The sequence below is a fragment of the Protopterus annectens genome, chromosome 10.part0 (genome assembly GCF_019279795.1).
Source record: "Protopterus annectens isolate FY-2018-M chromosome 10.part0, PAN1.0, whole genome shotgun sequence".
Taxonomy (NCBI): Eukaryota; Metazoa; Chordata; order Ceratodontiformes; family Protopteridae; genus Protopterus; species Protopterus annectens.
This window is the reverse complement of record NC_056744.1, coordinates 149,695,947-149,723,278: the sequence shown is the minus strand read 5'-3', so window position 1 is coordinate 149,723,278 and position 27,332 is coordinate 149,695,947. Positions and strand designations below refer to the sequence as shown.

The following is a 27,332-nucleotide window of genomic DNA, read 5'->3' as shown; positions in this document are numbered from 1 at the left end:
TCTGTAAAGTAGAAATAATTCGCTTACCACGGAAATTAGGGTGGTAGTTGCTATGATGTCCTAGATGCCACTTACCTAAAACAAATGAAAGAAATAGTTAAAATATTAACATAATTTAGTATATATGAACCATTTCAGGCTATTACTGATCAGTTAAACCTTTTCTCCATAGTTATTTTTCCTGATCATAAAATGTACTTAAATCTAATGCTTTCAATATTGATACCTGCTTATAACAAGGTTGGCCTGACCACCATGTAACTCATTGAATATCATGCATCTGGCCTCTTTCTGAAGCAAATATTGTGGTCTCCAATCAGTGTACCATTTTAAACGTATGTAATACTCAATCTCAAAAATGGAAAATGTTGCATAATAGACAATAATTACTTAACACTTTTTATAGAATTTCCCAAAGAGGGACAAGGTCCCAAGAATCTGCAGTTTGCAGACTTTGCCCTTACAACCAACAGACTTAAATATAACAGATCATACAATTACAGGGAAGAAGGAGTTATTGAATTGCTTTCCTTATTTAGCAAGGTTATTCATTCTCAGGTTATTATACTTAAATCATGAGGGGATATGGCAGCAAAGTCTCTTAAGTGGAGGATGCAGGGAAACTGTTGTCACAACAGACATAATTTATTATTTTTTTGTTTGCGTATGGTTTATTAGATGGAACTATTTCTTTCAGCTTCACTTCTATATACATTTAAAACTGTAGCTTTGTCTATGTAGCATAGTTACACTCAGATTAGTAAAGTGATACCCCCAATATAGTGCAATCTCCACTCAGAATTCTGAATTTACATGAGCAAATGCACACTGCCATTCACTCACTTGTGATTTCGGTATTTCGTAGTTCGTTATTACTATTGCAGATGTGCCCTTCAACCTTATGAAGGTAAACCAAAAGTAATATATGCATTTTCTAAACAGTATTGTTAAACCAATATATGCATTGCCTAAATGGATTCAAATAGATCATATATATTTCATCCACACTTTTTAAATATAAATATTAATCATAGATTAAAAATATATAATTATTTTATGAAATGCATGTATATAATTCAGAAAGGGGAAGCCTCAGTCATTGACAATATATACAAATGTGTATATATTATAATTTGTGTATCTATATCTACAGTATATGCAGTCTATATGATCATCGTTTCACTGTTTCGAGTATCAAAAAAGCAAGACCATATAGCTGACAATCTGAAACATCAACCCCCCCCCCGCGCTAATTATATATACCAACTCCTAGATTGCATTACAGTGGGGAAAAAGGCAAATTACCTGATCCCAGTGTACCACAATCTCTGTAAAAACAGTCTTCCTGCCCTACAGCATTTCAAATTGTCAACCATATGGTCTTGATCTTTTGACACAAACATTCTGAAACATAAATCTTATTCTTATGAACAGGACCCTAACACACACATATAAATATATATATATATATATATATATATATATATATATATATATATATATATATATATATATATATATATTTATATATATATATATATATATATATATATATATATATATATATATATCTACTTCATATGACCTAAATTTCATTTGACTGAAATTCATTTGACTGAGACCAAAACACTGAAAGTTCAAAAGACTGAAAACTCATTTGACTGAAACTCATAACACTAACACATTAAAGTAAAAGGTATATGCCCTTTTCCCCACTGTAGTGCAATCCTGAACTTAGTATATATAGTTAGGGGGGGGCTACTGGGGGTGTGTGGGGGGAGGCACATACTTTATACATTTTAAACCAGACACATGGATATTTATAACTGCAATGAATAACTCTGCAGAAAACAAAATGTACCTAAACTATGTGGGGGGCTTTGCCACCCACACCCCCTAATGTGGGGGGCTGTGCCCCCCACACTCCCCCAACTATATATACTAACTCCAGGATCGCACTACAGTGGGGAAAAGGGCATATACCTTTTACTTTAATATGTCAGTGTTATGAGTTTCAGTCAAATGAGTTTTCAGTCTTTTGAACTTTCAGTGTTTGGTTGGTCTCAGTCAAATGAATTTCAGTCAAATGAAATTTAAGTCATATGAAGTAGAGCTATATATATATATATATATATATATATATATATATATGTGTGTGTGTGTGTGTGTGTGTGTGTGTGTATATATTATATACATATTACACACACATATACATATAATCTTATATTTATTTATTTAACATTTGTTGACTGGAAAAGTTCGACTAGGACAGAGCCTATTTTCATCGTAGACCCAGGAAGAAATGCTCCAGAAGTATATCTTTAGAATGTGGGAAGAACCTGGAGTACCTGGAGGAAACCCATGCGAATGCAGGGAGGACATACAGACTCTGCACAGGAGGCACCCCGGCTGAGAATTGAACCAGAGAACCTCTTGCTGTGAGGTGACAATGTTAACTGCTACACCACTGCACTGCCCAGTAATATAGTATATTACACACACTTATACACATATCAACATTGACTAGGCAGGTTAAAATGTAAGTAATCAGTGTTTGACCAGATTTGAATCCGATTCTGTGAGATAAAATGTTCTTTCTTTAGTGGTACTGGTGACCTGGTAACATCAGTGTATGAAAGCCAAAGGCTTCCTATAAAAAGCTCTTTCTGACATAAAACAGTATGTGTGTGTGTGTGTGTGTGTGTGTGTGTGTGTGTGTGTGTGTGTGTGTGTGTGTGTGTATGTGTGTGTGCGCGTGTGTGTGTGTGTGTAGATATGGGTCTACTTCTAAATTTCAAAGTTTCAAAACTTCAAATTTTGTTGTGGTCGAGACCATAACATCGAAGTTTTAAAACTTTGAAATGTAAATAAAAAAAAATAAATAAAAACAAAAAATCTTTTTTTGTTTTTACATTTCTGCACCCCTGTAGCCCACACACACACACTGCTAATTAAATATACCAACTTCAAGATTGCACATCAGCAAGGAAAATGGTAAATACACCATTCCGCTCTGTACGGTGATCTCCATTCAAACAGTTCAAAGTTTCAACATTTTGATCTTATGGTGTTGACCATATGAAATTTCTAAGTTTTGAAACTTTGAAATTTAGAAGTAGACCCATATGCATGCTGTTTTAATTGCTGTGGCAATATGTATGTCACTTTGAGTGCACAAAATGACAATTCATTGACCATAACCTGTCAAAGCAGCATATGTTCCAGGGTGTTGCATCTGTTTAACTGAGATGCAGGGATATCAAAATATATTACTTTAGATGGAGTTACAGGGAGTGCTACTGAAAGAAAATTATTTTTCTTTTGCAAATTCATCTTCGCTGAAATGCTATCACATCTGAGTAACGTTTATCAGTCTTCACTTAAAAAGTCTAAGATCAGGCTTATTATATACTTATTCATGCTGCTGCATATCTCTGCATTTGTTTCTTGTGTAGTATCATTGTGTGGTATCAGTGTGTGTGGGGAGGGCTCAGGGGTTTGATATAGAGGTGATGACAAATGTTCAGAGGAATCAGACTTGTTAGGAAGTACTTTATCCTGCTTTCTAATACGTCTCCATTAGAGTTAAATGAGGTCAGGATGGGTAAGTACGAAGTGTTATTCTGTGTATTACAGAACATTCTGTGCAAAAGCTAACAGAAAACAGAAATGGATTTCATGAAAACAAGACAGACACCATAGCCTTAAAATAATGAACAACACTAAGATAATTTTAATGCCGATTATTTTTCCTAGTGATTTGAGCCTCTGTGACAAACTGTCTCATTCAATACTGAAAGGTACACCAGAGTAGCCTGTCTAACTGAGTCTGCCAGTCTCCCAGCTAACAGTTGTTTTATTCTTCTAGACCAGTGTAGCTGGCTAAATGGCAGCATTTTTCCTGTAATGACTAGGTATAAAAACATAATGTACAAAGTGGTAGGGTGTGTTTCAAGTGCATCCTCTTAGCAAATTTCTTTAAAGATTTATTTGAACATTTTAATAGAAAAAAAGAAAGGAGTCTGAAAGAATTACATGTTTCCATGAAACTGATTGCAAGGTAACAGCCTATGCAGCTATAATATTATTTGCTAGTGACAGCAGAAATGAAGTCTGTAGGTGTTACTTTGTAAATAATATAAACATTTTGGACTTAAATCAAGGAAATGTATGCTGGAATAATGACAGGAAAATTATAACAGTTAACACAATTGTTTAGGGTAGAAAGAAGATCTTAGGTTAGCAATATTAATATATTCACTACCTACTTGACTTTAGATCATATCTCTTATGAGCAACAACTAAATGAACAGCCTCAAGTTCAGAAACAGAAGAATTGAAATTATTACAGTTAAAACAATGCAGGCGTTTAGAACATTTTCATGGTTTCTATTAATCCATGTGGTGGTAATTTTCTTTTTTCCTAAAAAAATATAGAGATTGGTTTATAGAAGCCAAGGATTCAGAAAGCATGAGGTTTATGGTGTGTGTAGCTGAAAAGAACATGCTTTATATAGAATTGAGTAAATGGATGTGAACATGATAAATGAAGTATTGTTCCTTCTTGTGGAGATATAGGGAAAAATCCATAGAGAACATGTATGTACTTGTATGAATGCAGTGGCTTTTAATAAAATATTAATCTTGTAAATGACTATGGGTATTATCTAAGTGATGAGTTTCATTAAAAGCTGAAATATGAAATTACACATTTTGACCAGTTCATCACATATAGGGTGTTATGACACCATGGCCCCTATTCCAAAAGACTTGCTCTCAGTGTAAGTGACCACTTACACTGATCAGGCTGAGAGCAGGTGTTTTGAAATCTGGTTCTCGTAGTAAGCCTGTTTATTGATAAGCTTACACCGAAGTAAGTCAGTTAAACTGAGGCCAAGACAATCAAGGCAGACTACACTGAGAGCAACTGTTTTAGAATCTGGCCCTATGTTCACTGATCTCCTTTACTTATAGAGTGCATGTTGTTGGGTGCTTCACTCAATCTGATGAAATGCTACAGCATTAGAAAGGACATTAAGGATGTGGCCCAGTTATATGTACATGGTAAGATGGGATTTAAACAAGTCATAAGGTAAAATGCAAATTATTATGCAATTTGTTAATGACAAAATAGACATTACATTTCAGCAATCCAGGTCGAGTTTTATAACAGAACATAACAAATGCTATGATAATGAGTGGATAACATACCCATTAAAAATGTAACTGAAATGTTTTTGATGATTAGGAAGGCTATAGCCTGCTTTTATGAAGACAAACCAAGTGGGGTTATAGGCTGGTTTTATGAGGATGAGCCATTCAAAACCAGGCACTACAAGGCAGATCACTGAAAATACATTTCCATGAGCAGGGCATAAACCGATGCACTTATCTGTACAGGACTTTGCTCCCATACTTTCCATGGAGAGAGAGATTCCACTCAACAACCTTAATTATAATCAGTACAGAGAACCCATTAATTCCAGACTGCTGGAAGTTCTCACAATCAGCTTTATCAATTTTTGAGGAACGTTAATTCATAAACTGTGCTTGTTGAATAAGGTGTATTATGTGTTGATTCATAAACTGCAATAAACGATAAGGTGTACCCTGTGTGAATTCACAAACTGTGATAGAAGGATACTGTGTTTCATGCATTAATTCACAAAATGTGATACAAGAATAAAGTGCATTATGTGTTAATTAAGCAATAATCCATTCCTGGGAGTGGGTATATCAGGATTTAGCCATGAGTCATATGGTTTGATCATGAGGGCGAAGCTCAAGTGCTGAAACAAAACCAATGGTGTGTAAATACTGATATACCCACACTCAGGAGTGAACTATTTTTATTTTATTAATGACATTATTAAAGAATGAAATTGCTTACCTTTCTTAAATAATCCCCGGGATTCAGCAAGCAGCCGTGCAGGAATAAAGAAGCAAGGCAGAGGGGTGATGTCCCTGCAGTGTGCAAGTACTCATACTAATAAATGTTTGCTAATGTCCAGCCTGTGTATATGATGGATAGGTATGCCTAAATATTTCTCTATTTCCCTTATAGCTGCAGCTGAGCAGGCTGTGAATCAGGAAGCCCATGCTAGTAGGCTGCAAAGGCTGCATCGTGAGGCTGATGAGCAACAATCCTGCTTGTAGTAGTCATACAAAATAAATATGAAGTAGTAGAAAGTCACCTGGCAGTATAAAAACTGAGTATGGGATGTATTGAATAAACCAGACAATATGACAGGAATAGTCCCATATAGGTCATATTTAAATAAAACTGTAACTGCCTGGCAATAACGCTTTAAATCCTGGACTGGTTGTGTTTACTCTGGTATTGTATGGTATTCATTGTTGCATTCTCTGAATAGTAATGTTGTGCTAACCACTGTTACCCACACTGTGCTACATATAAAAATGTCTAGGAATGTCTATATAAGACTGTTGTAAGTACAAGATTAGATTGTACGGCCAAGAAAGACTTAGAAAACCCTGAAAAGGTAGACAGCACTATCCAAATAGTGCACTCTGCTGAGACTTACATTGTTGTATTTTTAGCAGACACAGCCATGGTTCAAATCCTGGGAGTGGTAGTAAGCTGTATGCAAATCATACCTCTCAACTGTACAGATTTTTCAGAATGTCCAGATAATTGGTTCATATTTTCTGCCTGTTTCTCTGTCCCCCTGGCAAATCAGTGGGATGATCTCAGAATTGTAGTCATGAAATAATGACATACATTTGATTTTCAGACCTCAAAACCTTCAGAAAATGTATATCAAAACAAATCCTGTCACTCTAGCAACTTTCCAGGTTTATGACAGCAATATTCAAAACATGTCCCTATTTGTACTCCCATGTTGTCAAGCTTTGTCCAGAGTGTGTGTATTAAGAGATTGAGAGGTATGTGCATAATATTAACTTGTAATTTGGGAATATGTGTAGAAACAGTCAGGTAGTGTTAACAAACATTCCCTTCACAGGTCTGTCAGATAAGAAAACTGTGCCTGCCAAAAAAGATTTAAATCCTGAACTGGTAGTGTTTACTCTGGTATAGTATGGCCTGACACGTAGCATTCAGTAACATCTGATATCAGAATAGTACTGTTGTGTCAACCACGGTTTCTCACACTGTGCTCCATAAATATATGTGTAGGAATGTCTGTATAAGATTGTTGTAATTACGAGGTCAGATTGTACAACCAAGAGAGACTTAGAAAACACTGAAGGAATAGACAGCAATATCCAAATAGCACACTCTGCTGCAACTTAAATTGTATTTTTAGCAGACACAGCCATGGTTCAAATCTTGGGAGTGGTAGTAAGCTGTATGCATAATCATACCTCTCAAATGTACAGATTTTTTAGAATGTCCAGATAACTGGCTCATATTTTCTGCCTGTTCCTCTGTCCCCCTGGCAAATGAGTTGGATGATCTCATAATTGTAGTCATGAAATAATGGCATGCATTTGATTTTCATTTGCATAGCAAACATAACACATGCATATATGGAACCACAGTGGCCATTACAATGGCATACATGTTACATTGATAGCAACAGGCCAAAAATGATAGTCTTTTAACATGGAACATGAATAGAAACACATTTCAATATTTGTTGAACAACAGGATATATATCCCAACAGTAGGTTTGGTGTAAACATACTCATTGATTTGTGTGTTCAGATTATTGTTGCAGATATGGTTGGGGGGGGGGTGTCAATTGACAACTATTATATCCTTGCAGTATGAGGTCTCAGAACTTTTTTCCTGTTTATGTCTTCCAGGTACCATGTCCCATGAACGTCTCCCTGTGTATATTCCCCAGGAAAATGATATAATAATAAACTTCCATGTACAACATCACAGAATCCTCTTTGGATGCACAGTCCATGATCTGCAGGACAGGACTGCCCTGTGGAATGAGCTTGTCTACAGGGTAAATGATGTCAGCCTGCATAACCGCAGTAGTGAACAGGTGCGACATAGTTCTACTGATCTCATCTGCCATGCCCATCAGCGTGCTGCTGCAGTTAGGAGGGACTAGCCAGCCACAGGTGGGGGGATCATGCCATCCAGCCCCCACTGACACATGCCAGCCTTGGGGCACCAGCCCGCCAGCCAAGCCAGGAACCCGATGATAGCATTGTGGGGGTAGGTGCTACCCACACAATGGACGAGGAGCATGCAGGTGAGGCCCCAGCGCACATTAGTAGACCACTGTTGCTTATCCATCTTCATCTGTAAAGTATCTTCATGCATATGTCAGATAAGATAGTCTGTTACTGCAGTGTAGTAATGAACAGATGTGCATAATCTATAGTATTGTGGGTTTGTACTGTTGATGTACTGAAATGCTGCTCCCACCCTGTACTAATGCCACAGATGTGGCTACTGACATTACATCTCTCACACAACTATGTAAGTCCCTCTGCTATACAGCTGGGGCAGCAGCCTTTAGCTGGTGAGTATGGAGTTTTGTTCAGGTTTGCCAATACACCGGCCATGTTATGGCCATGGTATTTGCCATGCACACATTTAACACACCTACCCATAATGCATGCTGTACATGTTCACTTATCGTTGCTGTTAACTGCACTGCATCACAGTGGTCACCACGGTGACATATCTGAAAGGTATGTAAGAGTCCTGCAGTATACCAAACAACCTGTCAGTGCAAGATGTGTGGACAGAGATGAACATAATGGTGGGACAAATTGCCTTCAGTAGGGACATGTCTGAAACATTACCCTTATACAGTGGCTACAACAGTGTATACACCACTATTACAATGGCAACTGTTACAGAGCTGCACAATGGCATATCACAATACCACATTCCACACATTTTACAACCTGTAATGTGATCCTAACAAGAGCAATGAATGTGTAATATAGAATCCTATGTTAGGACAACAAATATGGGGAATACATACCTTAACAAACATTGGAAGCATATGTGTGCACACACTCCAAATAACATATTGTGGAAGCAGCTTTTGAGGTACTAACAGCATTCACTCTTATTGAGTATGCACCTTTCATCATGTCCAGGGTCTGAATGTCACACCAAGTAATGGTCTGCTGTCCAAGAAGTATGTCCATGACATTTGCCCACTCACCTGCAACAGAGGCAGCCGTTGCTTGCACATATCTTACAAACCATGGGATGGATCCCATATCCAAAAGGTATCACTCAGGAGTGGGAGATGTAGCCTTACCTCACCACTGCATATACCATGGCAAACAGTGCAGACAGTCATGTATGTGACTATGAAGTATGGGACAACATTAATGTAGAAAATAAACAGATGCCCACCCAAGGCAGATGACAACACATGTTGCAAACTTGTCACAGAGGCTGCCCAGAAACATGCAGCAACACTGAGGGACTTGCAGAAATGTCTAGCAAGTACTGCCTGTGCAGTATCTGTGTCGACAATTGCCTGGACTCTGCATAAGTGTGGCCTATGGGTTAGGGTAATGAGATGGAAGAGTTGTTCCACAGGAAACATCATCTGGGGCTCTCTACAGGTAGCATATGCATAACATCAAGTCTCCCAAAGGCACGTGTTGCAATGTTTAAAGGTGTACCGAGACCAAGGCTGAAACCTACAGACAGTACTAATAAAGAAACATGTGGTACACAAGCAACACCTCACTCTACCTCTGGCCCACCATCCCCATCTGTCCCTTGCTGGTGCCAGTATACACCTTTAGGTTTGCTGTTCATTAGCAGGAACTAGGCTGGTAGACATGGTGTTCTGAATTTGGAACACTGCAAAATGACACTCATGTGTGGCCCATAGTTATCTGCAATAAGGCTGAGGATGGGGAGGGGTGTCATCCTGAAACACAACAGTGAAATGAAGCATGCTTCTAAATCTTGCTAAGAATGACTGTATCTGAACACAGTCAAAGTTATAAATTGTGCCAGACATAACCCTGACTCCACAGCAATAGTGAAGGCATTGTGTGACCTCCAAGGGCTGTGCACATGAGCTGATCTTGCAATCCGGCAGAGTTGGGGGACATTTGTAGGGCGGAGTGACCAAATAATGGCAAGTGATGATGGGCCATGCTAGTATAGCCCTTCCAGGAATAGTGACTGCTGTAGTTCACTTAACAGGTGCTGCAACAAACCATCATGTTAAGATGTGCACACTTATGCAACCTACATATTGTATGCATCTTAGTCAGCATCTACACAACTAACACATTCGTTTGATATTGCATTTGATTGCCCGGGTCATATGTCACATATCAGGTGTGTGTAATGTTAACATATGCAGTATTGTGGCCCCATTGCATATCATGGAAGAGGGTGGCATGTCAATACGGGTGTGTACACTCCTCATAACCACACTAAACTTTGAAGGTTGTCAGCGTAATTGGATTTTATTGTTTATACATGCACTGCTGATGATGAGATCTGCAAATCAGAGGATAGACATTCACTATTGACATCTGTCCTCATATCATCCCAGGTATATGTCAGACAAACACATAGGGGCTGTGAGCAACAGAGCAAACATAACTGCCACACATATACACATTCAGCAATGGTGTGTACACTCGTGAGGTATGTTGCACAGTACATGCCAGGATGCTGAACAGATGCACAGCAATACTGTGTACATGGGTGCAGTGTGTTCCAGGGGAAGGGGTATCACCTACTAACACAACTCATACATCACAGAGATGTATAATGTTAGTAACAAGGATTAAGTATAGCTGTAGTACATGGTGTTGAGTGCCATATGTCATGCATGTTGACTGTTGGGTAATGAGATGTCTGTGTAATTTCTTTGTGCCACCTCACTTGTAAGTGTGTGTGTGTGTGTGTGTGTGTGTGTGTGTGTGCGTGTGTGTGTGTGTGTGTGTGTGTGTGTGTGTAGAGGTAAGCAATGACGTACAGGTCTTAAATTATGTTTTTTTTTTCCCCTCACAGGTGGCGAGTTGGGTCAGGGTCCCTCCTGCAGGCAAACTCATGTTAGTGTCCATACAGACTCTGACAATAATGATAGGTATGGTGAGGCACAGGCAGGGTTGTGAAGGGCTGAAGCTGTGCCATCGGTTGACATCCCACTTTTGTCCACCACATCCCCTCACACAGTCACAATGCCTATACATACCCCATCACCGGTGGCCATAGATGAGGGACAGTTGGCAGGTGGTGGCATGGAACAGGACAGTGTGGTGACTATGGCAAGTGTGTCTGTACACAGCAGCCATAGCCAGATGACCGACAAAATACCACACAGGCATATGCACAGAGGTGTTCATAGGAGGGCTGCTGGCCATCATGCCCCTGGCAGAAGTACCACAGTAGGTGTCACCAGATGCATGTTTTGGGCTGTCATGGAGGCACAGGCATGTATGGAACATTATACCAGATAGAGTCTGAGGCTCCAGAGGGATACTCATTCTGCTGTACTTGACAACATCCGTGATCTTGCAGGTGCCCACCGTTATTTTGCAGAGATCCTGGATAGACAGTTAGGTGAGATGGTGGGAATCTTTGACCGTGCAATGTCTGTGTTAGAGCATATGGTGGGAGTAGGGCGACAGCCACATGGATGTAGCTCAGCAACACCAACAGGTGGAGGTCTATGTGGATGTGCAACAAGTCACAGATGCTCCTGTAGTGGCAGCACCAGCACTGCAGGGGAGGGTGCTGTCCACATCATAACACAGCAGGCCACATGCATGCGGTCCTGGCCAGTCTCAACAGGGACTTGGATCCAGTGGACATTTGTCATCATCAGGGAGAGTACCGTATCTGGGCTTGTACCTGGTAGTGCCCATGGAACCCCTGGAAGGTACAGTTCTCGTGTCTGTGGCCAGACACGGTGAACTGTACACCCTGCTATGTAGGTTTGCAGCTGTCTACCAAACCTCGGTATAGGGCAGCCACATGGCAGAACTGTGTGCAGACATACACACACACATCACCAACCCAGCTAGGGCACCTCCGTACCTACACAACCACATCTGCACAGCACAATTGATAACAAAACTCTCTAACACACACACATGATGTCAACCAAATGGCTCAGCCTAGGTCTCTGGCAAACCCACAACACACCCTGTGCATATGATAATACCTGTGCCACATCCCTGTCATCCATACCATCGATGCAGGGACATGCTAATATGGTTCTGATGCACAGGGTGAATGTACTAAGGTTTAGTAATGTAATGCTGTGTAACATGTTTTCAGCTGGAAAGTTTAATGCTTACATGTCAGGATGTGTAGCTGTCCAGCCATGATGCATTATAGCTGTTATTAACACTGACTGATTGTGGTCTCCATAATGTATTCAGTTTGTGTTGTAGGTGTCTGTGTCTCAGCAGGATATTGGTCTGCTATTGTTTCCTACAAGGGGTATGGCACTGTGGTGACACACTGACTGTGTCATATCCTAGGTACAGCTGAACACAAGTAACAGGTCTGTATAACAGTTACTGCATGTGCCACATGGCTGATAAGTCTGAGGGGTGTATACAGGTGAGTGCATGGTGGCTGATGTCAGCAGCCCTTCTACAGTGGACAATGGTAAGTGTACTGGTTGGCACAAACCAAATGTTTGTGAGTAACATGCACATACACAGAGGCTTTGGTGTTGATGCAATACGCAGAGAATGCCGTACACATGGATGTACTTAATTTTGCAGTGAACTCATTTTAGCCTATGTAATTCCACCAAGACAAAATATGCAAAACATCACATCAGTAAATAATCAGTCTGCCAGTTTAATGTTATTGATGATGGTACTGGCAAGGTATATGTCCTCTTCCCCAATGTAGTGCAATCCTAGAGTTGGTAAACATAGGTGTGCTGGTGTGGGTGCCACAGCCCTCCACTATGGAAGGTGTAGGGTGGCGTAGAACCACACATAGTGTGTTTGACAACTACTTAACCTGTTAACATAAACTGTACAGTATTACAGCAGACTATGTGGGGAGATACACACAACAATAACCCCAATGAGGGTGGCTGTGCCCACAACATACACACCCAACTATATATACCAACTCCAGTATCACTGTACAGCTGTACAGTGGGGAAGAGGGCATTTACACATCTACTGCTAGTTTTGATTAAATTAATTTCCACAATGTGATTCCTTTGAAATGTTAGCATTTGCCAGTCAGTTCTCAGATAGATGACGTCCTGGGACATGTATTTTCTGCAAACTGAAGTAGATCCCTTCACATACACACACACACTTACTTGGCAACACTGAGAGTAGAACCCCTACCTAGGTACTTATTGCTACTAATGTGTTTGGCCTTAATTGCACACACCACACAGCTTTTAGGATGAGGTGTATCCCACGTTTCTTGTTAAGTGAAGAACATCACCAGGCCTTGTACAGTTTGGTAATGGGGGATGTATTGGGTGTTAATGAACAATTCATAGTATGACATACTGTCATATACCCACTGACAAACACATAATAGTCATAGACACATCTGAGAGACGTGGTTTTATCAGTGCTAACTACCTTGTCAGTGAGTTCATTCTGTTACAGATAATTTGCACACAGCACATGCATTATTGGACTGGACAGTGTAATCAGTTACCTGTATGTTTGATGGTGACAGTGGTCCTCATACAGTGGACCTTGGGGCATGTACTGGGGGAACCATGGTGTAAAGACAGTATACCCAGCACCCACACCCTCATTGGATATTTTACTCACTGAAACCCATGATAATGCTCTGATAGACCCACAATCACGCATTGACCAGGACTGCAATGCAACCCCTTATCTATCTAATCAGTGCTACTACAGGGATATGCATTTATTGCACATGACACAGGGATAGTAGTGTGAGGGTTTGTCATGGGTTTCCTAATGTCAGCAGCATCACTATCCCTTATAATGTATCGCAATGTGTATTGTATTTGGAGAATGTGGCCTCAGAATTCTGTATCCTACAAATATACACACTTGCACACATACACACACTTGCCAGGACTCAGAGGGTTGCCCATGCCAATCTACCCATTTGTACAATAGTGTTCTGCTGGTACTGCAAGCTCCAGGTAGCCCATAGGGTGAAGAGTGTAACAAGGTACATTTAATGTCCATTACAGTAGCAGACATTTCTAACTATGGCAATGGGGGGGGGGTGTAGTGGGTGAGAAGTCCCTCAGGGTATTATCAGCTACATGTTTACAAACACACAGACACTGTTATTCTCAGTAATGCACACTGACACATTTGTCAGTACTGGGGTCCATAGGTTCAGGTGTTCCTAGGTGTGTACCAGGCTAATGTCCATGGAGAGATGAGAAGAGTAGTGGATGTGGGTACAGTGGTATCATGCCAACTGACATTTGTCAGCAGGCCATCTATCAACTGATGATCCCCAGGGTGACAGTTAAATGCAACATCTAATCATCTGTTTTTCTTTTGCAGAGGGCCGGTGAGGTGTCCCAGTTGACATGTATGCAACATATATTACATAACATGGCCAATTTTTGGGTTGGAGTCCTGTACCCAAGCATGTTTTGTTGACTGTTGTAGTCTAGTTGAGGTATCCTTGGCATGTGGTGCATACAGGGTGGGGTTTCCTAGCTCTGGCATTCATAACACAGCTGGGCAGATATGTCAGCGTCAGTCAAGCATAGATTGCCTGTAAGCAGCCAAGATGGATACCTGACATCTGCACATCTGTAGAGAGGATAGACAGAAATCAGCTAACCATCAGGTTATGCATTAGGATGAATGTTTTGACAGATAGACGTCTGACACTGATAGGTATGCCATTACTACAAGATAGCAGCCCTCAATGACATGTCCTATACACATAGTAGTCTACACTTAATATCCACACATCAGATCAATATCCAGTAGCAAATACTTAATAACACACAGCTCACAAACCAAGAACACGATAGTCAGTACTCAGAGTCCAGCTTTGCATGCAGGGGTGTATGGTTCTAGTACTACAGTCTGCAATCTACTCTTACTTGGGAAAGCACTGTTAACAGTAGTAACGTAATTATACAATACATGCAAGTGTGACTGCATATAACCTGGGATACTACCCATGAATGAAACATATACAAAGAGAAAAGATTGTTGTGATAGCCATATATACTCAGGTGTCCCATACAGTATACTCACACCCCTTGCTACGGTAATGACAGCACATAGAAGCATGTTATGTACATAGAATTAAATACACTTATTAAAGATGTCATGACCCTACTATTTCATCAGACTGGAATGTGATTACTGGTTACCAAGGCTGAGCTATGCTTAGCAGGTGTAAGCATTGCTTACATATAAATGCTAAGCACATTTGCACACTGGTAAGTGAAGCCTACATGGTGTAAGCGCCTTTTTATTTAACCGTGCTTTAGCACTGCTTACCATTGCACAAACCCGCTTAAAGCTGCTCAAAACTGCCTTAACCACTCTGTATCCAACAGTCCTTGTTCTGCCAGCAACAAAACAAACATCCCTTGCAGCCCTTGAACCCTGGACTGTGTACACTACAGTCACAGCAGTTAACCACTAAACCATCGGAGTTGTGAAATTGTTTGTTGTTTCTTTAAATATATCTTTCAGTACACATACTAAATAGCAGTGAACAACTGCTTTGACTTCTACAATTGTTTAGTACTTGTTACTGAAAATAGTGTTGAATCAGTATGTTGTTATATTTAAATATACACATATCAGGTAAATATGGTGGGATACATCTGGGAAGGTATATACAACACTCATGTTTACACATAACAAGGATATGGATATCCAAAGAAAATTGCACTAGGTCCACAAAGATTACTTGTAAAACAAACAATAGACCTGGGAAGGCGTACAGTAAAGCTCACAGACAGTGGAATTTTCTTCCTTTAATGTCACAACCAAAGCACAAAATCAAAGCTCTGCATTAACGTCCTGAATTACATTTTCATTTGTAAAACTTCATCAGATGTGGGCTGCGACACTAACATCTCAAAGAATCAGTCTTTACTTAAGACTTATTGCACACCCGCCGCAACAAGAGCTACCATGAGTCAAGAGGGGGGTATAGTAGCCTGGCCGGCATTAGGTAATCTCGGGTTCGACGTCTGCAGCTTCAACATTCCATGGTCCTGGAGTTCTGCTTTCGGCATTTTTGCATTCGGTCATTGGCCGTAACAGCTGTAGCCTAATCTGGGAAACACAGATAATGAGACAGAACCAGCTCTGGAAAGGAAGCCATTTACCACATGATCCATACATATGTACAGTCACCTATGCACTCACATGCGTATTCACATAGGCCACAGACAAGCATATACAGACACACACACGCACACACACACACACACACACACACACACACACACACACACACACACACACACACACACACACACACACACACACAAGCCACAGACATATGCAAAAGTATGTGCACATGTGTATATACACACACACACACACACACACACACACACACACACACACACGCAGGCCACAGGCATATGCAAAAGTACATGCACATGTGCACACATGCACACCCACACCCAAAGGACACTGACATAAGATATATGTATGTGCATCCTTGCACAGACACACACACACACACACGCGCTCGCACGCGCGCACACACACACACACACACACACACACACACACACACACACACACACACACTTGCACACATTACACATTACACACTACACTGACATTCGCAGGCACTTTAAGGAATTGCTTGTGAATGATTCACATAGCTACACATTTTAAGACGTGGAAGGTGTCCCAAGAAATAAATATGAAACTTTGCACAATACTTTTCAACTGTCTCTATTTTTGCCCCATCCCTTGTAAACTTTTTTTGATTTTCTAGCAATAACTGAGGATTACATTCAGTCAGTAATAAGAGATATTAGAGTTTCATACTCTTACTGTTCAGAAAATACATGTTCATTCAAAGCATGTTGATCTATTAACTTTTTATGTGAATTAAAGTTAAATTTAAAAATTGTCCTTGATTTTCGTCCATTGTAATCTACATTTTTTTACCTTGTCCCTGACTCTTGAGAAAAGAAGTTGACAGCTATGCAGCAAGATAATACCGTGGTTATAGAACTGAATCAGAAAACCAATGTTCTCTGGAAGAAATGCTAGCTGTTGTACCAGTGAGCAAAAAGAACTTGAGAGTGATTAAGAAATTACTAAAATGTTTATATATATATATATATATATATATATATATATATATATATATATATATATATATATATCTTTCTTTGATATCTAAACAAGATATAGTTGTAGAGTGAGTGACACTAAATTGACGAACTTTCACCTGAGTGCCACACCAAATGTTAAATAATCATGACATGCTAATCCATATGCATAGTGTTGCTCTTAGGGAAAGGGTTATTTTTAATGTAACATTTAGAGTTGCGTTTAGGGTTAAGGGTTGTGTTAAATTTTCCAACCATCTTTATTAAATTTCCACATATGACAAAGGCAATCTTACATTTATATAAATGAAAAACATACAAAATTATATCACTTTAGTTGCAGTTTACATCACAGACAGCATTGAAGCGATTGTAGCTGTAAACATTATAAATCACTTATAAACCTTCCAGTCATTGTCAGTTAAGCATTATATAGCTCATTCATATCCTGCGTCTTAAACCTTGTTCCTGCCCTGCATATACTGTTCCCACAACTTCCATTTTTTCTAAGTAGTTTGCTCATTCCCTTTTCTAAAGGTCCCAATTCCGGTTGTTTTACCTGTTTTACTGTATTCACTGCTTCTAGTAAAGTTGGTCTAGACTTTGATTTCCATTTTCTAGTAATTGCATTTTTGGCAGCCACCATAATTAGACTCAGCAGGGCTTTACTATGTCTAGGCAATTCCGATTCTCACGCATAACTCAAAAAAATCATTTGCCCAGTCAGTCCAATCTGCTCTCCCAGCATCTCGACATAGCGGTTTGCAGGGAACCCCAAAAGTCTGCCAGCTCATCACACCTCCAAAAAAAATGCTCCCAGCTACCTCTTTCTTGCCTGTCACACCTCCAACATTTGCTATCCACCTGAGGAAAAATTCTTTGGAGTCTACTTGGGGTATAAAAATACCTGTGTAACCACTTCCAAGCAAAGATCCTAAATCTTCTAGACTTTGTTGCATATTTGGGAGATATACATATACCCCCCCCCCATTGTCTCTTTGTGAATTGCTTATCCAGTCTCTCTTCCCAATCCTTTCTAAGCTCCTCTGATTGATTCTTATAATTATCATGCAGTATTTTGTATGCTTTACTAATTATTCCCTTTTTAACAGCAGCTTCTGTTCTAGATTCTATTAAAAACTCTAGCAATGCTGGTCTTTCATTTAGGAGCCCCCTATTTCTTTCCCTTTGCCTATACTCTGACATCAAGTCCTTGATAGAGAAGGCAATCTCTAACCTGCAGTCCAAATACATTTTTGACTTTTTCCCATTCTATCACTTTTCCATTTCTAGTTATTCTAGTTATTTGCTCCCAATGTCTTGGTTCTTTTGCCAGTTTTCTCTAATAAATCCAGCCCTCTCTTTTGCCTATTATCTGTATCCTGACCACAGTCAACCCTATTGGCAAAATCTCTTTTCTCCATTCTCATGCTGGTTTGGGTCTTAGAATACTCCCTGCTATTTTATGAATATAATACTCTGTATGATTTTGTTTATTCTCCTTAACAGTCTGCATCCAAAATCCCAATTTCTCCTTATTTCTTGAGCTTCCTCCCTGTGTCAGCATCATCCATGGTTAAGGGTTGTGTTTAGGGTTAGAATATGGGTAAGGGTATGGCAGGGGAATTTTAGTAATACTGAAAGACAAAAGACAATAGCTGGAGAAAGATTAAATGGGTTATTTTGCTGGGTATTAAGGACCATAAAGAGTAGGGGAAAATAATGTTGACTTTGAATGTGTACTTAATTCTGTATCCTCAAAGATTAGGCTTTTTGTGTAACTGCTGACAAATTTTGAAAGATCTTAGAGCTTGGGCTTTTTAATAACCAAAAAGTCCAAATTTCTTGATAGACAGCTAATTTCTCCCATTATTAATGGTTCCCCATGTTATACATCTTTATAAATCTAATAATCTGTTAAATAAGAGCAAAGATAAATAATGTTCAAACACGAGAGCCAGACCAAGGTGCCAAGATGGTCAGGAAGACCAAAGCTGGAAGCTTATTAAAAATAATTTAAAAAAAATATTCAAACTTTTACATGCTGATCACACTTTGTCAAATATTAAGCCAGCACACAGAAAACATACACAGTAATATATTAAAAACAACTTCTTAAAGGTATCTGCTTTAAAACTGGATCTAAATTGCAAGATTCATTCAAGTCACGAGCAGAGGTAGTATTCAGTCTAACTATCCATTTTATATTCACATATTCAGTTTTATCAATAATATCTCCTCCCCTGCAATTCACGTGAACCCATTGTAACCAAAAATGTATGTATGCTCTACATTAAATCACTATTGCATTACTACTAGGACTTCACCATCAAATTTCCCCATCCATTCACCCCAGTCTTCAAGTGCTCAAGTCCACCCTCTATACTTATGTCAATCGTTCAACAAGTGTAATATGCCAGTATAAGGAGGATGCACATCCACACAGCAACTGAACTTTCTTGCTGCAGATTGTGAATGCAAATGTTTCCCAATGTCAGTGTTATGTTCAGTTCTTCACTCCCCCCTCCATGAATCATCCAGCTTCAGAGTCCAAGCAGATGAGTACCCCACTGAGGAATCTGTTCTTTTTTTACCTTTAAGTGGTCTTCTTATGTCTAGCTCACCTGAAAAGACTACTAGATTTGCTGTGTTTTTTTGACTAGTGAGAAAACACAACATTCTTAGTTGCTATATCTGCCAGGGTTTGCACGCCATTATTAGAAGTAGGCTGCAGTCCCTTAACTAGTACTTTGACTGCAGGGAACTGGTGGCCTCAGCTTGCTCCACAATTGCATCCAAAGGATTTTTCTTTTTCAAACCTCCATGTAAAAAAAAAAAAAAAAAAAATAACATAAGGACAAGACAAACAGAGACTTGGAATATGCAGATCAGATGTCCAATGTCCCAGACAGGTCTAAAGCTGCTGGTCTCAGTGAGGTTCATTCTTAGCCTGTGGACTAGATGTCTACCACCTCACAACCCTCATATAATGCCCCTTTTGGAGGAAGCCATTGCCAAAAATCTTGGCACATCCAATTGGTCAGATGAATCAAGCACCTAGTCTATGATGGGCAAAGAAAAACCACAACTGACAAAGTAATAAAATGACTCCCAATGCATTTGACTGAAATCCAAAAAGTTTATTAAAGAAGAACCATGAGTGATCATTTTGGAAGTAGAACATGAGCTCGTAGAACATGAGCTCTACTCATGCTGAAGCATGAGTAAGAAGAGGGCATTGGCATGGATGTTCAACTTCACAACTCAGAGCTTAGGATGCATGTCTTTGTAAACAAACACACACACACACACACACACACACACACACACACACACACACACACACACACACACACACACACACACACACATGTACTGTCTCCCTCATAGCCCCATGCCAGATGCCCTCCAGAGAGATAGTTTGTGGGCATCTGCCCTACTGTTTGACGTTTTCCTTGAAGACTGGTTCAAATGGGTTCAGGCCTGCTTTAAGACCTATAAACAAATCAGCCACTGCAGGAACCATCTGGGTCAGCTACCCTTCCCTGCAAAAGAAATAAGGAGTTTTCCCTTCTGTAGAACAAGAAGCAATGAGTAATGAAGAGGAAGAGCTTGATTGCTCTACCCAAATTTCTTCTCCTCTGGGATATGATTCAGATGCTAAGAACACTAGTTGCTCTGACTCTCCCTCTGAGGAGATGATATTTGATGAAACAGTCTTCACAATGAAAGAGTTCTGCAAATGTGAATGTAGAGTGGCATCAGATGCACCGAAGCATTATTTTAAACTTCTAGGCATGAAAGCCCAAAAGTCTATCACTATCCTCTTATCCTTGAAGCTCTGGAGGATGTGTTAATTATGAATTTCAGACATCTGACTCCCATCCCCATGCACCCCATGAAAACATTTTCTAGAGTACAGGGCGTCCACAAGAGCCTGTGCAAAAACCCAGCAGCAGATCCTGCTGTGGTGTCAATGTACCCTGAGGAAGGGTCCAAGCTGGTACTTGCTCTTAATTCTTTGTCTAATGCCAAAGAAAGCAGACCTTTAGACATATTTGGAAAGAAAGTGCACACAACTGCCATTCTGGCCTTCAGGTCCATTAAATGTCAGATTCACGTGACCCAGTTTCTATTGGCTCTCCTGGACAATTTATGGTAGAAGACTGTGGAAATGTCTCAAGCAGACCTAAGGGCAAAAGTGGTCAAATGGCAAAGCATTTAATTAAGTTCTTATAGGATGCTGTGGATGCAGCATACAAAGCTGCTGTCACAGGCTCAGACATCAGCATGCATTCCTGGCTGATTCCACAATTCCTGCTATTGAATGTCAAGGCACAACTCTTAAATGCTCTTTTGGGCAATGATCTCATCTTTGAAAGTCCTATATCTGAAGTTTTTAGAAAGATGGAGGAAAGTGTTCAGGCTGTGCTTCCTTGCCCAGATATGATAGGAACTACCCATCCAAACCTGTTCTTTTTTCCATAGGCAGATTAAGGGTAAACAATAAAAATGTAAGAAAGTTTAAAAAGAGATAGCATGGGATAACAAAAGGGAAACCAGGGGACCCAAGAACCCAGTGTCAAGAGGGAGCAACCATGCCTATATGGTGCTCCTCCTAAATCTCTACCTGGCCCTCTCTTTTCCATCAACAAAATTGCAGGCAAGCTATCTTTATGCCTCTGCACCTCAGAAAGTAACACATCAAACTCTTGGGTCATAAAGATCATCAGACATCTATACAGACCTCAATGGACAGGCCACCTAAACCTGCAGGGATCTCCCAAGTACCAAAGGAACAGGATGAACTGATACTCCATCCTCACAGACCTCCTCCTACAGGAAGTCATAGAGAAAGTTCCTTCATCTCAGCAAGGAAAGGGTTCTACTCCAGGTTGTTCTTAGTCCCATGAAAAAGGATACTTGGAGGCTAATTCTAGACCTGTCAAGGCTCAACAACATTTTAAATGTCACCTAATTCAAAAAGCTAACGCCTCAAGCCCTGTTGCTCCTCTTTTGCCCAGGGAACATGTTGACAATCTTGGACCTTAAAGATACATATCTTCTCATCTCCATTCAAACATATTGCTTTCTTGGATTATTTGCCAGGAGCTAGCAGTTTAACTCATTACCCTTTAGTTTCTCCATAACTCCAAGAATCTTTACAAAGTACTAGTACTTGTGACATCCTTTACAGACTGAAGTGTATCCATATCTTCCCATATATGGATAACTGACTGATTTAGGCAGCCTCTTAAGAGGAAATGTTCCGGGCTCTGTCATTCACCACAGATATTTTGCCACACCTGAGTTTCATCTTTAGCATTCAAACATTGAACCTAGTACCCTCCTGCAGGGTGATTTTTTCCTGGGGTCGTTTCTGGATACCTCAGTCTAGTAGACCTTCTTCCAACAGGACATAATAGAAAGTTACCAGAAATGCCTTTTATACTTGGCAGTTCGGAAACTCTCCCCAGGCAGGGTGTTCCTTCACAGCTTCTACCATTCTGATGGTACCTCATGCTGGATTTCACATGAAAAAATTCAGTTGTACCTGATGTAACTGTGGTGACAGCACCAACCCCCACTAGACCAACAGATCTCCTCCCTTCATGTTGTGTCAAAAGAACTACAGTTGGGAAACAGCCAAAGTAGTATGAACCTGGTATCATCTTTTGTTCAAGAGACTCACAACCCATCCTTTGCTACAGATGCTTCAGACATGGCCTGTGGAGCCTATTCCTTATGGTTCATTGAGTATTGTCTCTCCTACAGAAGAAAAGGCTTATCAACATCAATAAATGTTAGCTCTCAACAGAGTTTAATGACCTTCAGCCAGGTGTGGACAGGAGCAACCCAACAAGTAATGACAGTCAATACAACTGTAATGTAGTACATCAACTTGCAGAGAGTGACAAGATCATACCAACTTTGCAGATTTGCAATGACTGGCTGGTAACCGGCAATACATCACAAGATGTCCATCAAGGTAATTTACATCTTCTTAGACATGAAAATAGTGGCAGACCAACTAAGCAGTACAAAGGCTGATCATCATGAATGGATACTATACTGAGAGGTCTTCCTCCAAACAGTGCACAGATAGGGTGTCTGCCAGATAGACATATTTAGATCCCTAGAAAGCAAACAACTGTTGCAATGTTGCTGAAGAACCCCTGGAAGAGAGACTAGAGCAGTAGATGGGCAGGTCTGTATGTGTATGCCTTTCCTCCCATAACATTGCTCACTAGCATGATCAAAAAATGGGGATGGAGAGGCCTAGGCAGTGGCATTTTGTGACTTCAAAGTGTGTGTGTGTGTGTGTGGGGCTGCAGGAAGCAATGGAACGAGTGGGGTTAAATACAAAAGGGTGGGGCTCTACTACATCATGATAATGATCACTTCCTGTAATCAATCAACAGATGGGGTCATTCACTTTCATCCACAGAATATCTCAGTATACACCCACTCAGTACAGCCACTTTATTGACTATATACACCTCAGATGTCTGACTGAAACAACAGCACCAGCCTTAAATTAAATTTAGCCCCAGACAAAGGACTTCATGGACTCTCTGTTGCACACTAGTCCCCTGCACTTTCCCAGTTCCCTCTTTTGTTTTACTCTTATTCTGGTCCTGCCCAATCCAGATTGATTACTTTTTTGCTTTTTCACATTCTAGCTCCCTTCACCCATGCTTTTAACAAAACCTTACAAAGACATGCATCTAAAGTGTTTCTCCCCGGGCCTCCACTGAAAACTGGCTTGTTCTAAGTCAGACTTTCCTGGTAAACAAATGTTAAATAAATTAATAAATAAAAATAAATGTGAAGCTTTATAAATCCTTTCCGAGAGCAGTGCTGCCTTTCTAATCACCCAAAAAGAGTTGCCTTCTTTGTGCCTCTATGGTGTTAGATTGGGATGAAAATAAATGCACAAATTACAGTCATCCTGCCCATGCTGCCTCATATAGTTACTTACTGCTGACTACAGTGTTGATGTTTGACTATGATGGAAAGTGAAACAAATATGTATACTACCTCTGCAAATCCAGAATAATAAGTGCTTAACTTGATCGAATAGCAACAGTGTCAATCACTTTCATTCACAATTCCTGTTGGCCAGCAATCAAAGCCAATAAAGCCAACTTTATTGGCTATAAATACCACAGATATCAGAATGCAATAAATAAAAATCATTGACAGAAACACACACGCATGCACATGACCATCAATTACAGCTCCCAGGTCACACCTGGAAAGGAACTGTGTGTCCAGTGGACCTACCTGGTTAACAAATGGGTATTATTATTATTATTATTATTATTATGTGAAGTGTGGACTATCATCGAATGCTCATCATGTGCATGCAAGCACAGAAGAGAACTAACTCCCTTGCATCCACCCTTCTTATTAACTTTGAAAAAGCATTTGATTATGTGCAGTGAAGTTACCTAAGGGAATCTCAGTCATATGAGATCCTGTAATCCTCACCATACTATGTTACTTGCTAATTCTGCACTGTCTGACACCTTTGTCTTAGGAAGCTGTGTGCTTCTGGGATAGCCCTTCTTCCCTGTTTTATTTTTTTATGGACATAGAACCTTTAGATCAAAAGATCAGAGAGTGTAGGCACTGTTCAGGTGGTCTTCCATGGGACAGAAATTTAAAATTCTTCTGTTTGCTGTTTGCTAATGATTGCATCATTTTATATGAGAATATGTGCACAGATACAGATATAATCAAAAACCTACTAAAATTATTTGCTAATGTCTCAGGCAAAGCATTAAGGAAGGGAAAAAGGTAATTAATATGGCAAATAAAGAGGCTAGGTTTAGTTTATCCAAGTATGTGGATAATCTGTTTGGTATATGTTTGATCCTCCAAGTTATTTGGGTATTAAGATCCATCCACTTCTCATGCTATTGTGGCCTGAATTATATGTTCTTCTGTATGCCAGGAAGTGGCTCCATTTATCCAAGCACTGGACTCTTACATGCTGGTCTTTGTCCATTCCCATGTGGATATGAGACTTTATGTAGGCAGCACATTGAGAGATTTGTCAGTGAAGGATGGGAGGCAGATTTATATTTAGAAGTAGGACATCATTGTATTGTGATGGTACAGATGAGAGAATTCTACTCACTAACTGAACATCAGCTGAAATGAGTGAGTGATAGCTTTGGTACCCTAACCTGCTGTACAGACATGGGCTTTCAAATATGGGAGATAGCATGCTGCTCTGAATTTACTTAGAAAGATTGAGTGCATGAGTTCTGGGATTTTCTTGGTGTTCTGCAAATTTGGGATTATATGAACTATCTGTTGGAGGTCTTATCCTTCAAGATATCACTTAAGAGCTATGTTTTTAACTGTTGGTTATAGTTTCTAGGATATACATAGCTTCATAGTAGAAAGACACAAGTGCATTGCTGAAGCAGAAGTAAGTTGTGCCCTGTAGAAATATGGGGTGGGGGTGTTTGTTAATGAAGAATAGGGTTGCCTGAAATATGCTGGGTCCATGGAGTGAAGTGATAGTCAGAGGAAATATTAGATGGAGTTGGTGTTTCTAATGAAAGTATGCCAAACTACCAGAGGGGTGTTTGATGCCTTAGGTCAATACAGAATTCTGGTGCAATGACTATTTATCCTTCATTAATTATATATATTTTAAGTTTATTTCCATAATCATTATGTTGGATAATATTGTTCCATAAAATTCTGGTTCTGTTGTGTGTTATTTTAAGCATTAGTGTTTGTTCATTCTCCATGGTAACTGTTTTCATTGCAGATGTTGGAAATTTTGTGTTGTGATGTATGTTAACATATTATTTTGCAGGCTTTCTAAGCTGCCAGTGGCAGATATAGAGGATTGTGAGCGGGAAGCTGATCGCACCGTAGTTATGTGTTTGAGGCATGGATACCAAGAAATTCACCCTGAGAGCAAAGCTCGACAGGTGAATCTTGGCATTCATGTTGAGAACACATAATTAAGGACTATGATCACAGACCAGATCATAATTCTTTGTAGTGCATAGAGCTTTATCTGCACCACGTACACCTGGTTGCACAAAAAAGTGCTGTGTTTTTCTAGATTTTAAACCATAAAGCACTTGGTAAGTGCTGTCAGAAAGACAATGTAACAGTCACTTATGTTTACACTCAGGTTCCATACATTTCAACTGCTCAGATTTTCACAGAATATCCTGATTTTGGCTTTATATTTTTGGTCCATTCCTCGTAAAGTTTGTGATTTTCTGTCCAATCACTGAGGATTGAAGGCAATAAATAATGACATACCTTTGAAGTTCATCTTTCATATCCTTCAGAAAATGCAGGCAAATGCAAATATTTTTATTCTAGCAACTTTGTAAGTTTATAAGAGGAAGTTAGGGACCCATTAGCAGCATAGACAGTAGGGAGAAAGAAATTGTCACTATTGTTTGCTGGTCAATATTTGACTTCCTAGTGCAAGATCCGACCTTAAGTTAGGCAGGGGGTGCTTAACATTTGTTAAGATCTGGTCTCTCACTATAGTAGCACCTAACTGATTTGTCTTTTTTCCAGATATTGGAATGTAATCACCACACTCCATGCACTACAATTTTGTTAGTCTTTTGGATGTTCATGTTTATAGGGGATTACTAAAATAATGGTCATAAATGGCATTTTTAAGTCTAGCCATGTTTCCCAATTATATTGAACATGGTTTGATGGGTGGGCCATGGTGGTCCAGTGGTTATCACTGCTGCCTCACAGCAAGAGGCTCTCCAGTTCGATCCTCGGCTCGGGTGCCTTCTGTGCAGAGTCTGCATGTCCTCCCTGTGGTCACGTGGGTTTCCTCCAGGTGCTCTGGTTTCCTCCCAAAGACATGCTGTAGGTGGATTGGACACTCTAAATTGGCCCTAGGCATGAGTGCATGCATGTGTGTGCCTTCTGTGGACATTTGGGTGCTGGGCTGGCAACTCAACACCATAAAACTCCACTGCCAATCATCAGTGGACAGGTGATCTGCTGTGGCGACCTCTAACTGGGAAAAGCTGAAAGAAGAAGATTGAACATGGTTTGATACCATAAGTTTTTATGTGGAGTATATATAGCTTAGGCATATAACTTGGGATTGAG

General features: G+C 39.9%; 1 protein-coding gene across 2 annotated transcripts in view; it reads right to left on the bottom strand.

The window, feature by feature from the left end:
• The window catches only part of ARSG (arylsulfatase G), a 1,771,349-nt gene that overhangs the window by 1,290,304 nt on the left and 453,713 nt on the right, over positions 1–27,332 (bottom strand). For both annotated transcript variants that reach the window (XM_044085120.1, XM_044085118.1), the window contains exon 4: positions 28–75. In XM_044085120.1, coding sequence (XP_043941055.1) covers positions 28–75 — 48 coding nt within the window. The remainder of the gene's footprint in view (positions 1–27; positions 76–27,332) is intronic.